This window comes from Desmodus rotundus, chromosome 6 (assembly GCF_022682495.2).
Source record: "Desmodus rotundus isolate HL8 chromosome 6, HLdesRot8A.1, whole genome shotgun sequence".
Taxonomy (NCBI): Eukaryota; Metazoa; Chordata; class Mammalia; order Chiroptera; family Phyllostomidae; genus Desmodus; species Desmodus rotundus.
This window is the reverse complement of record NC_071392.1, coordinates 21,616,245-21,630,035: the sequence shown is the minus strand read 5'-3', so window position 1 is coordinate 21,630,035 and position 13,791 is coordinate 21,616,245. Positions and strand designations below refer to the sequence as shown.

Sequence of the window (13,791 nt, the reverse complement as noted above, 5' to 3'; positions counted from 1 at the left end):
TTTCTTAAAACTGAGAACTCATTATGTTTGAGTAATTCATATGTGCAATTTAAATCATTGTTAGACAATTTATTGTAATAACTAAATGATTCACAAAATAACTGTTTTTCATAATTGAGGAAATTTCAAATGTAAATACAATTTAATACCTAAAAACAATTGAAGAAAATGTATTCACTTTAAAAAGTACTTACATTTATTTTTGAAATGCTAGTCACAGTTTGTTTTTCCCATTATCCTGTGTGTCTGTGTGTGAGCTTGGGGGGAGGGGTAGGCAGGGTGAAGGACACCACAGAGAAACTCATTTGCTTAACTTGAACAGTGCTCTCTATGGTTCTATCCCCACAAAAGCAAGAGCAATTTGTCTTATAACAAGAGGATTCAAACACTAGCTAGAAAAACCAGTTGAGAAAAAAACAGCAACGGCAAAAAGCCCAATCCTTAAATGATTTATTACTATGTTGTCAAAAATACCTATTCTTGAAAATGTGCATTCTAATTAATCTCCAGAAATTAAACATGAAACACTGGAAGTATCATCTAACAACTGCATTTATTCCAGAGGTTATTTGGAGTTGGCTTTAACAATCATGCAAACCAGATGGAGTCCTAAAGTTTCCCCAGAGAGACCAATTTACCTCTTTTTTTTCAACTGCCAATGCCAAGAATGAGTTTAGCTCTCTAGTTCTTATCCCTCAACTTATGACTGGACTGGAGGAACAAAGTAACAACATGTAAAGAAAGGACAAGTGAGTTCATAGAAGCATCAAGAACTAAATGTGAACCCACTTGCCTCTACCTAGCCTTATGGTCAAGGTCATTTTGGTTAGTTTTCTTTGGTCTTAGTATCTTTACTATATAATTAAGTCTTTGCACCCTATTCATTCTTCTACCTTTTTTACACCCAGAGATTCTGTGATTAAAATAAATTTACATCTGCAAAACAAACAAACAAAAAAACTCTACCAAAATAGGGTTGGGGAGTAGAGGAAGAGATGAACTCTATTAAATCAGTATCCATGCTCATTGCCCAAACCTTGCTGTGATTGATTGCTGGTCACCTTCCCGGTAACTCCTAAGGCTCCATGGAGCACAGATGAAAATTATAAGATGGTATCATGTCTAAAGTTGTCACTAGCTCTAAAATTTTGGATTCTATGACTCCATCCCTTATCCCTTTGAAAGCCAAATGAAATCAGAAACTTCCATGGTTTTATGCTTGGTCTGAATTCAGGGTGGTCTGGCAGGGGTAGGACTCTTACAAAAAGAGTGTGAGATGCACAGTCTTCAAAGTGAGAGATTTCTAGAGACTTGTCCAGTGTTACTCACTGTGATGTGACACCAAACACAATGCAGTCCTGTGAGGCCCTGGTAACATTTGACGGTTTTATGGCACTTATCGCACTTGGTTGGGCAGTTGCCTTCCACCCAGTAATGGTGCATGACCTAGGACAGAGCAGAGCATGGCGGTGAGAGGAGGCATCCTCACAGGCCACCCTCGGAAAGCCCGCAGGGCCACGCACTTACGTCAGTGTTCTTCTTGGACTTCACGTAGGTCTTGATGCAAGAAGGAGGTGCTCTGGCCACACAGCGCTCGTGCACTGTGTACTTGCAAACTGTAAGGAAACGCGGGCACAGATTCAGAGCTAATCCTGGGCCCGCGTGCAGTTTCATAGGAAAGAATGACATTAACAGAATCTCATTTCATGTCCACTGCTCCCTAATCAATCCAATCAGCCACATCAAGAAAAAGTCTAAGTCGACTGTTTTCACCATGGAATACAAGAGACCGATTAGCACAGGAAATATTATGCATGTGAAAAACCAAGACGCCTCTGTCATGGCATAGCAGGAAATGCTTAATTAAATCAGACCGCCCTCAAATTTTTCACAATAACTTCCAGATGACAAAAATATTAAAGACAAATTGATGACTGCCAAATGGCTCGGTGTCATTTGCTAGAAAAAGAGATCCATATTTTACAAAGTATAGGCATGAGAGCAGCTGGCGGGCATGGGAATAAAAGACCATGAGTTTATGCCATTTTGTCTATTGATTTATCTAAACCTTAAATGGCTGATTAGTCTATTTCCAGAGAAGAGATTTCATCATACTCGCCAGGCCTTTAGTAACTGTTCCTCCCTCATTTGTCTTCATGGCAGTGTTTCCCAAAGGGAGCAACTTTTGCCAGGCAACACGTGATATATACATAGACACCAGTCCAAATATTTATGTTTATATGCAATGCGTATCTACATACACACATACATATACATGTGTGTATACATATAAAGTGTGACACATTTCATTGGCATATTCAAATTATTTATTGCGTAGCTTGATTTTGGAAGTGACTTAGGGTCCTATACAGATGTTCTTTTAATAAAAGAACAAAATTAAGAGTTCTAAATACATAAATATAGAGACAAAATTAAATCAGAAACAACCATGTAGCCCTCCTAATAAAACAAATACTAAACCACTGCATAAGATTAGAATGAAAAGTACTATATCCACATAATATTTATATAGTAAATTTTTCCATATTTTCCACACTTCAAATTTCCTTTCATAACAGTAAGGAAGAAAACATACTTTTTCTTCTCTTCCATATTGACAATAACAGTAAAGGTACCGCATTTGCCACACGAATCACTTACAATTTGTGAGCAAAAATTCTCACTGTCTATGTAACATCTCACCTTTTGAAGAGTTATTATGTTTCTTATGCTTCCATCAATAAAATCTACCATGAAAAATTATTTTCCTTAAAAATACTAGAACTTTAAAAACAAAGTACTTTCCTGGTACACGGAGAAGGTTCTACTGTAACTAGCTCTTCAAATGAAACCACCAGAAACTACCCTCTAAAGTCAGCACGGGGAAATATCATGTAACTTTATTAAAATCCTGAAAGGTGGCACTGAAACATGGTTTTAAAAGTCAAATAATACATCTGAGAGGGAATCAGTTCCCAAATACACTCCAAGAAGTGGCTACCTAAAAACAGTATCTGAAAATGCTGCATGGCATGGAAGCCAAGTAAGAAATTAGACTTAATACAAACACACCAGAACGGGATGTGTTTAATAAACCTGACAGTTCCACAGCAGAAGAGGGGATCAGATGGACAAACTGCTGGACCAAGACAACCTCACGCTTGAGTGAGGAGGATAGGACATACCCTCTGCTTTCCCACGGGCATCAGGGGATGAAAAAACGTCTCAGGCATGTCTGGTATAGATTCAAAAACACGTAGGAGACTTATAAATGAACTGTGAAGTACACTATTAGAAACTTCTGCTGGACAGCATGCACTTAATACAATGGAAATTGAGAAAATGAATGTACTGAAGGGAAAATAACGGCCCCAACTCGTGAACTGGCAAGGCTTCGGGCTCCCGTACCCATTAATCACATGGGGGAGTTTCTTCATAACAGCATTAAAAATAATGTGCCTATGGTGTAAGGCTAGTTTGTGTTTCTTCTGATTTCTTAATTTGAATGCAAATTGACAGTCAATTAACTGTTTTCTAAAAGACCTGAGGAACTGACTCATTATCGGAAGTCCATGTGAATAAGGTGGCTAACTTGGAAAGGAAAAAAAAATAAGATAAATATGAGTTAGATATAAAAAAGAGAAACTAGTAAAAATTTTATAATAATCTCCATAGAAATGGGAACATGATAAATTAAACTACAGTGGAAAGAAAATGGCTAACAGACTGGAAAATGTCCTTCACTCTTTCCTAAGTGAGGGTTTTCCAAAACTGAGGAAAGTTAAAAAGAGACAGACCCAATTGTTCAGAAACGCACCCCAGGGAAGTATAAATCACAGATATAGGAATGGCGAGGATCATTCCTGGGTCTCCATCAACAGACAAGACTGTCCCATAAACATCAGCCTGTCCTCACCGGAGGTGCTGATTCCTGGAGGGACACACATACTCACAGGAGCAGCAGAGGCCCTGCTTCCCCACCCCGATCAGCATGTTCAGGCAGAGATTGCAGTAGGCAGGTTTGTTAAAGTGCTTGAGTCTCCACACATGCTGTCCATCATCTTTCACGTTCTGCACGGGACGTAAGAGAAACAGATTGCACTTAATGAAATAAACAGTGGAATATGTAAGTGCCAATAAAATTCAGAGCTGGACTGAAGCATTTGAAGACAATCTGTTATTTCATCCCCGACTTTCTCCAAGGTCGCCACAGAGTCTAGAAAAACACATGTGCTCTTAGTGGAATGAGATCCTGCTAACAAATCTCGGAGGCGATAGCAACCCACAAATTTTCGCCCAATGTCAGCAGTCCAACAGCGTGTCCCGAACCATCATAACGACCTGCCCAAACTGAGGGACGTGTCTGACCTTGAGTATTTTATCCTAAGCACAATTCTATAAACAATAAATGAATAAAGAAAGAGAAAATGAGGGGAAGAGTCGTACAAATGAAAACTTGGAAAGAAAACGTTAACCCTTGCTAAGTAGTCGGAATGTGCGAGTTTTATGATGGTGGTTAAGTCTCATAAGAAAGCTGAAGAATGGGACAACAAGGAATAGTACTAACAAGGAATAATACTAAAAGGTCAGTTATTGGTGATATTCTAAGGCTTCAGTTGAGAGTTGCCTATATGTTAAAAGTTTATATTAATACATTTCTATGGGTCTCAAATAGTAAATTTCAAAGAATAGACTTTTTTAAAGACCTAAATGACATAATCATTTTGCTTTCTCCTTTTAAAAAAATGAATAATTTTAATCTAACAAAAGGGGGTAAAATATTAAAATTGTCTTACTATATTTATACAAATCATAGTTATTTGCCACAATAAAACCTTGTTTGAATTTACATTTTAGGAAAACAACTGTAATGTTTATTTATTCTTCTAAGGAAAACTATACATAATGTCATAATAGCAACTTCACCAATAGGTATTTAATCACATGTGCGCCGTTCAAGATTAAAGTACAATGGAATAACAACATTATGAATGTCCTAAACTCCTCGTGAGAAGTTTATAAATGTATTAAATGAAGTTATTACATAGTATTACTTTTGTTAGCATTATTTTCACGTTAACATCTAGTCCTTACCTATCATTCATCAGATTGCATCAAATTCAATTAATTTTAGACATCATTTATTGGTTTTCTGTCAAAACCATTATAGGTCATAATTAGCCAAGTGGTCGTATTTCTTAGAATGCATTCACCCTGACTTTTTGAGCACCTGTTATGTGCTGGGGGCCACACTGTAATACTAATTCTCCTGGAGTGGAACAATACAAACTTGTCCAGATCATCGTTTCTCACGATTAAAAAACATCAGTGTTTCTGAACCACTATTTCTTATTCTCAGCCAAGACATAACTCTCCAGATTTGTAGAACCAGACTAGATCCATAATAACTAATTCTTACATTAGACCCAGAAATGTCAAATTTGCATCATAATATGAAACATTAGTGGCAGTGCTTCCTGGGAGCTAATTTTCCATGGGTCTCAAATTTCTGCACATTTTGTAAGCAGAAGCAGTCTTTCTTTCCAGGCTATCGTTTCAAAGATGTTTAAATAACAAACAGCTTTCGACAATAGAGCCATGTGTCCCTCCACAGCAGAGAGTGGATAAAATAAAATATAAATCTTTCCTTCCCACCTCAGCAAAGGTTAAGCAGGTCTGTTTACTTCACATTGTATAAAAAGGAGTTTCCCTAAGCCAGGGGTTCCAAGCTCTGACGGTCTGCACGGGAATTACTTGGGCCACACTCTGTACCATCCTTCTGAGACTGCATGAGCCCAGAGAACTGGCTCAGGCGTGAAGCTCCTGCTTGCTTTGCTGTGAGCTAAAAAGTCCTTGGTCTCTGACCCAGGAGTCTCCTGTCCTCTGCCAGCATCCAGAGTGAAACTGGCAAGTTAACTTGTTAACTGCTAAGTAGGCTAAATTTCAGACCCTTCACAGTCCTTGAAAAGCTCAGATGTCTGATAAAAGAGTAACAAGTTCTCAACAAAAGCAGTAACACAGAAGGTATCATGGAGAGGACTTCAGAAGACATAAGCGTTTTAATTTTCTCCCAAAACTTATGAAATGGGCTTTGTAGTCATTTCTGGATTCAGCTCTGACTTGCTTTGGTCATAAATATTTTAGTATGTTGATTACATGAATAGAATGCTTTATATAACTGTTAACTTTGCTGTATTTTCCAAACTGTCTATATTTTTAAATTTCTATTCCTTCAAATAAGAATAAAACACCCTGATGTGAAAAGTTTAAGTAATGAGGTTGTTAATTGTTTTTAAACATATTGATGAAACAAACAGTTTAATGCTTAGAAAATATTTTTAAGTGAAAAGGAGAATGGAAAAATCCAATTTTCATATGTATCAGTGTTCTTATAATCCTTGTCATTTTGTTGTTAAATGATTGGCCATTCCATGTGAATAAGCCTCATCCTGTTGAGGAGTACATATGGACCAAGTTAGCTGGCATTTCCTTATCAAAAATAAACAAGTCTGAGCGTGGGTGTTCTGTCAATCAGAACACTTAGCCACGTTACAGGCTGCAAGTGATGTATGAATCCATTACCCAGACATAAACGGCTTTACCAAAAAACAAATTAAATGGCTTTATAGCTCTTAGCCGGATACATTGCCAAAATATGCAAAAGATGAAATATGTATGTGACTTCAAGAGAAGAAATTGAAACCAAGAGCCAGCTACTTCTCAGCAGTGCAAATTCTACTCCAACTCTCTGTATTTTCATGTCCTGTCTTGTTTGTCTAATTTAGATCGTAAACTTGGTGGGGGAGGAGAAGGATCTGCCCCCCTGCTATACTCTATCCTCCAGTTGAGTGTGTTCCGATTAGTACTTCTGTTGCAAATAAATATTTATTGTCATAGAAAGGAATTCATTTTTATAAGAAAGAAATGCAGAGGAAATGTAGACAGCTTGATTCTTGGCCTCCTCTGAAAATGTAGATAAGCCATGTCATCCCTCTTCTTATTTTCCTCTCTAATAAAATGAAAGTACCCACTTTCCTCTCTGGGGCCGTGATGTGAGCTTTCATTATATAATATCTGTGAAGTCAATTTAGCTCCTCAGAAGGCTGGTGTTACATAAACAGCAAATATTATTAACATCATCAGGTTGAGTTGTATAACATTCCACCTTTTTACCCAAAAGATATTAGAAGGATGTTTATAAGTTTAGCATATTTCATTTTTAAAAGTTCACATGGTTTTTCATAGAAACATATTCCTGATATTTAGCAAACATTGCATCTTATAATAAAGCAGTTTAGTCATGTGTTTATGATAGAGAAATGTTTAATGAATCCTGGGCAAGTTCCCACAGAGAAGCTCCAGGTTCTTCTTCCGCTCCTTTTAACCCCCCAGATGTCGAAAGGAGGTTTCAAAGGGAAAAATGCCCTTTGGAACTTTTGAAACCTATTTCATTATCAATAGTGACACTTCTAAAGTTATAGTTTTTTCCCCTGAATACCTACACTCAAGATCACATATCGTGTGCAACTGAACTAGGACTATTATAAATAATATCACGTCTTCAAAAGACCTCAAGGAGAAATTTCACTGATCCCACAGCCAAAATGCCTCTACTCCCACAGCAAGCCATATCTCCGTTCCAACTGACTTCAGTTCTAACATATAGAAGAGCTGATGTCACAAATGAACTCCAGCTCATTAAGTAATAAGCACCACTAAATTACCTTACTTTTCTATCTAGATGAAAGAAAATCCCCGTTTAGACAAAAATATAACGCAGAAAGAAGTTTTAAAATTGTGACTGGAGCAGCATTCAACCATTTATCTCCAGCTTTCAGAAGTCAGGCTCAGAGCCTGCCTTTCTTGAGGTTCAAAGGCAAACTCAACAGTCATGCTCCGTGAATGCTTTAATCCGGGATCTCAAGAACTGTTGAGTGTATCCAGCTTGAAACAGTAGAACTGTTGAGTGTATCCAGCTTGGTAACTCCTTTCTAGACTAAGCCATATATATAAACAGAAGAACAAGTCAACCAAATTAAATCTTACAAAATAAAGTAGGGAACATTAGTTTTTCAAATATCGCTCAGTCTATCAAGAATATGTCATCTTCTACTCTCCATCATACTCAAAAATTTTATCAGGGATCACATTTCATCAGCAATCGGGAGGCAAACCAAATGATTATTTTTACTCTAATGAGTCAGGCATAAAAAATGTGTCCTGAAACATTTCACACCCAATGGCCAAGTTTGAACTGCCTATAGGGTTAAAGACCAGGATTCTGTGAGCACATACAGTGAAATCAAAATATGTATCCCCTTCTAAAATCATACAGGTCAGATGTGGCCACAAAAATTCAAAACGAAGAAGTCAAGATAGCATCATTTCAAGCGAGGCTTCTACTTAAATGTGTATTCCTCTGTATATAATAATATGAATTTAGGAATTTTCCTTGAAAAAGCTAGTAAAGATCCAAGACTACAGATACCAGGATCTTAAGCGTTATTATTTATTTTGTTTTTCTAGGAAAAGGAATATCTGTGCTGAAAGAATATTAGAAGGAAAGGGATATTCTTGATTAACACTTTGTATGTCCAGAAAGAAAGACTGACAGGCAAAAAAAATGAGCTAGTTAATTAATAACAGAGCCAGGGTGAAGACCAATTTGATGAAGTTCACTGTTACTATGCTCTCTCTTCATTAGTCCTCATGTCTTGCTGGGGTTTTCTAGTTGAGCTAAAAGTTGTTAGAGGTCTGTCTCCTAAACGACTAAAAGTACATTACAAACCTTTGTGTTTGTAACATGAGAGATTAGACATGGAATAAATCAGGGGTCAGGGCACTATGGCCCACGGGGAGCGATCGAGCCAGCAGCCCATTTCTGTGGGTAAAGTCTGCCTGGAGCACAGCCCTGCTGCTCCGTTCACCTAGTGCCTGGGACTGATTTCGCTCTTCGCTGGAGAGCTGACAGCCCCAACAAAGACCCGTGGCCCACCAAGCCTGAATTATGTACTAACTGCCCTTTACAACGTTTGCTTACCGGGGCACAGTTTTCACCAGGTAGAGTTATTTTTTTTTTAAGTCATTCAAAACTGAGACATTTAAAAAAATAAGTTTCCAATGAGATGAATACCAAAGCAAGAATGAGTCTCAGGTAATCAAAATCTCATATACCACCCAAAGACACTATTTTCCATCGGTGTAAGAGTCTGTACCGCTTCATATTGGGTATCTTAGAGTCTGACAGACGTCATGCAAGAAAGAGGAAATGGCTCTTTCTGTTATTTGATATAGACGTTCTGATAAACTACATTTCTAATTTTGGAACTAAAACAGATTTTTAATTTTTTTAAACAGGGTAGCTTTTAGAATTCCGTTAATGGAGAAAGATAAGCTACAATAAAATCACAGCTGCTCTGCCTTATATTAGAAGCTTGGATTGCTCTCCCAGGACCACGTTCTTCTCTGTGTAATTTGGCTGGAACACGCAGCCGGGCTCACACACCACTCTCACACACACTCTGGGATTTAACATGCGCTGTCAATTAGTGTCTACTCCCCGAGCTCCTAATCGACAACAGACAGGAATATATAGGACAGCATAACAAGACTGGCCCCACAATAAATGGCTGAACGCAACCTAAAGCTTCTAGAATTCCAATTTGATAAGCAACAGTGTATGTGGGGGGAGAGAGGGGAAGAGTGGCCTGGAGGGAAATAACACTATGAATCAAATTCTCTACAGGTAATAACATAACACATTAACTGCCTACAGAAAAGGAAATAAATCTCAATTACCAAAAAAAAAAAAAAAAAAAAAAGGCCCTCAGCACACAGTTGTCAATGCCTCATTCCTGCTTTGTGAAAACACCCTGTCCATGAAAAAGCTGTTTCTAATAGATACTATGTTTTGTGATCATTATTACATGGCTTACACTTTTTGTTAAATGGTAATTTAAATATTATTGGCTTTTTTATTTTTGAGTAAAGGAAAAAGGATATTGCTCTTAGACTTCTTTGGTACAAGGGAAAATCTAATCTTGGTTGTTGACTTCCAAATTTTAAACAATGCAGTCCTGCCATCTAGTGTCCATCCCTGGGATCACAGCTTTGGAGCACATCAGGTTACTTACCTTTAAAACCCTGAATTGATTGCTCCTACTAAGCACCTAAAACATTAGCTTTTTACTAAAAACATAAACCATAGACTTTGTCACATGATTATAAGATAAATGATAAGTCATGAGCCTCGTGTGCACTAATGGCAAAGAGCTGTCATTCGTAAAGGTGGCACAAAGTTACTCCTGCACTAGAAACTGAGGGGGTATTTACTTGGTTAAAATATTGTCAGTTAAAGCCGTATAAGGAACTATACTAAACCATGCTATTTTCATAACTTCACAAATGTCTATGATTTTAAATCATATTGTAAAAAGTAGTTTTCAAAGAAAAACACCATTTCAAAATCTTCCTGTGATATTTAAGATACAGATGACTTAGTCTTCATTTATGCACTTTCCTGTCTAATCCCCAGCTACCAGATGGTTCATCTACTCATTCCTGCATCTTACCTCATTCTCTATGTTAGAATTTCCATACATTTCCGAGACAAACAAAATTTTAGCTTTAAAAATATAAAACCTTCTCTCAGGAGCCATTATTATTAGAACTTATTGACTAGTCATTGAACAACTATTTTTACTATTCGTAAACCCTAAACCTTAAAATGTTAATATTCTATCAATTTTCTTTTTGTTTTCTCCCAAGTCTGGTTTCATGTATGTCTGTCAAAAGGCATATCAAACAATTAAACAAATATGTATAATACAGATAAACATAATAACTTATTAGAAAAAGAACTAGGTTATGTATAGTAAAATAAAATCATATACAAGGAAAGATTGCAATGTTAATTTTCAAACTGCAGAAATAATATCTACTAAGATTTATACTTATTATTACTGTTTAAATAAACTATCTACTCTAAGTGTAATTACCTATATATCATCCATTAGTAATTTTTCTTTTCCTCCCTGACCATGTCTAAAACCCCATGGACCTCATGAAGGGTAAGGTTAATCTGAATGTGTAAGAATTTGAAGATCCTCATGCAAAAGAGACAAACGCTACCGTCCTGAAGCCCGTTTACCTGTTCCCAAGCCCGTGAGTGAATGTGTACAAACGCATTTGTAAGTACTGCCGCAGGCTTCACGGACACAGCCTGTAAGAGTTCTTGAGACTGACTTCACCTGTTGGTTTCCTGAATAACTGTGGCGCAGCCTTGAATCTGAGAAACTGGCGTGGCTGGGAATAGGAAGTGTGAAATGTGCTAAGGTCAGCAGGGAAGCAGTGGACACCGTGTCCGTGTGTCTCAATCTCTAAATACTTATGTATCGTGGCACTCTCAGTAATGTTCTTGAATCTAATTGTACATTTTGCAATATGCATTTTATTGCTAATTTAAGTTTGCCTGTTAATGCTAAGAACAAAAATCTAGTATTGGCTTGGGTTTTTAAATTAACTATTATTAAAATTCATATCAAGGCTGGGGAATAAGATTTGCTTTCAAAGGCACTATCATACCCCATTCTGAATTGGGGTTGATCTACTTCATTCCCCTAAACCAGTATTCCGTTACCAGTGGAGGCACTGATATTAGGAAACTTTTGACAACCTTGGAGCAAAGGTCTGGCTGATCTGCTCAAGTGTAAGACACAGCTGTGTATGTGTGTGTTTGTGTCTACTTAACCGCATTGTCATATATAATTGGCTCCTCCAAGAATTACTTATCAGTTAAATATCAGTAAGAATATCTTCATAGGGAGGGGACCTACGGTATGGGTTGAAAAACCACAGAATACAATAATATTGTGGTTTCTTGCTTTAGATAAATGAGATAGTCATTAATGTTTTTTAACCTAGATTACGCTTCAAATAGAGGAAAAAAAGAAAGAGTATGTTATGACAAGTACTGCTACACAAGCAGCTACTGTTAAATCGTACTGCGCATACTCATTAAAAGGTCCAGCACTCACTACATGCTCACTGGTAGAACACGGCCAGCTCGACTTAAAAAGTGTACAGTGGAGAGCCCCACTGACGACGACCAGGCACCCGCCCTCTGTCAACGCTTACGTTTTCCAAGCCCAGGAGCACGAGAAGTGGGATCGTTGTCATTCCTCCTTGGATCCACTCCTCCAGAGAGACCGTCCCGTCGTGATCGTAGTCGATTTCTTCCATCATTTCGTGAAGGATCTGAAGCAGAGCAGCAGAGGGCAACCTTGCAGTAAATGAGTAACACACACTTCATCGGATGCAAGGAAGCAGTGCATTGGGTTGGTTCAGACTGTGACAAGCTGCTAAGTGGAGAGTTGAGGTAAGTATCTAGGTAACTTTGTCCAACTGTAATCTTATTACTGAGTGTATAGTGGCTTTGTTCTGATTTCCAGAGCTTGACTACTTTCACTGATCCTCTTTTAAAAATAACGGCTTAACTCCGTAATACGTCATCACTGAATGGTATAGCTAAAACAAGAAGGTGTCTTTAATTTAAGAGTAAAAATGGCCTTTAATTGCTTTCTCTAGATTACTTTTTAAATTCAAATATATGCCAGATAATGTCTGAACAAATTAACTTCATGGCAAAGAGCTGAAATACTTCTCTGCAAGGTGGTAAGAGGCGGGGGAATTAAATTGTTTTTAATTGCCTACCAGAACTTAAGAGATCCAGGAAGTTAAATAACCAAGTCATTTTTGAATAGTTTCTTCTCCTAAAGATGACTTGCAAAGTGTCCCAAAATGTCGTCCACAGTCTGTGTTGGTTACCACCCTTGAGTATAGTGCAGTAATAATAATATTTGATTCTAAGTTTTGTTGTGAGGGTTAAATATGTTAATTTAAGTATCTTTGAAGAGCATCTAGCCTATGAGAGCACAGTAAGTGTGACATAGGTGTTGTTAGTGTTATGTTAGCAGAAATTACATACGAGTTCCAAATATATCACCATTGGCTCTGGGAGGCGAAGTACTTCCCACCTAACTGCACCACAATGGCAGATATGGCAGAGTTCCAATAAAAAAGAGTAACTCAGCACCTTTAATACAGAAATTTCATCAATTTGGAAAAAGAAACACACAGAGGATTAAAATAAAAGTTTGATAGAAGTGTTGTTTGCCTAAAATTCCTGAACTTGATTTATTGGTGTCTTCCCTCAGAAGGTACATGAAAATCAGATTATTTTCCTTCAGAAGAAACTAACAGATATTGGAAAGAAAGAGATTTTTTGGAAACAAAATGATAGTAAACTAAGTATTTCCTTATTCTCAAAATGAAGCATGGGGAAATTATTTACAATTTGACAAATGGCATCAGATCAAGGCTCTGGTAGACTAGTACAAAATGAATAAATGGGAAGTGAACTAAAATACAGAGCATTTAATTCAGATGGCTGAGGCTTTCATTCTGTACCTAATAAATCGAATGTTATAGCTTCGGTAATTTTTTTTTTTAATTCTTTCCAAGGACATCTCAGTCTTCCCCTACTGCCTGCTATCAACCTCAAATTTTCAGTCCTCTTGATTCACACACACACACACACACACACACACACACACCAGGGTTCTGACAACAGGAAGAAATGCACACACTTGTTTGAAAGCGAGAGCACCTTTGAATCCCCGGGCAGGAGGATGAGGCTGTTGCTGTGACAGCAAACAGCAATGCACAGGGTAAGACTTTTATCTTGACTTTCTAGTACCTGTACTACTCACAGAAATAGCAGGCTTATCTGGG

At 37.5% G+C, this 13,791-nt stretch overlaps 1 protein-coding gene across 4 annotated transcripts in view; it reads right to left on the bottom strand.

Moving 5' to 3' along the window:
- DGKB (diacylglycerol kinase beta) overlaps window positions 1–13,791 on the bottom strand; it is a 532,510-nt gene that overhangs the window by 408,324 nt on the left and 110,395 nt on the right. For all 4 annotated transcript variants that reach the window (XM_053927068.1, XM_053927066.1, XM_053927067.1 and 1 more), the window contains 4 exons: window positions 12,136–12,255; window positions 3,954–4,071; window positions 1,528–1,616; window positions 1,330–1,446 (listed from right to left, as the gene is read on the bottom strand). In XM_053927068.1, coding sequence (XP_053783043.1) covers window positions 1,330–1,446; window positions 1,528–1,616; window positions 3,954–4,071; window positions 12,136–12,255 — 444 coding nt within the window. The remainder of the gene's footprint in view (window positions 1–1,329; window positions 1,447–1,527; window positions 1,617–3,953; window positions 4,072–12,135; window positions 12,256–13,791) is intronic.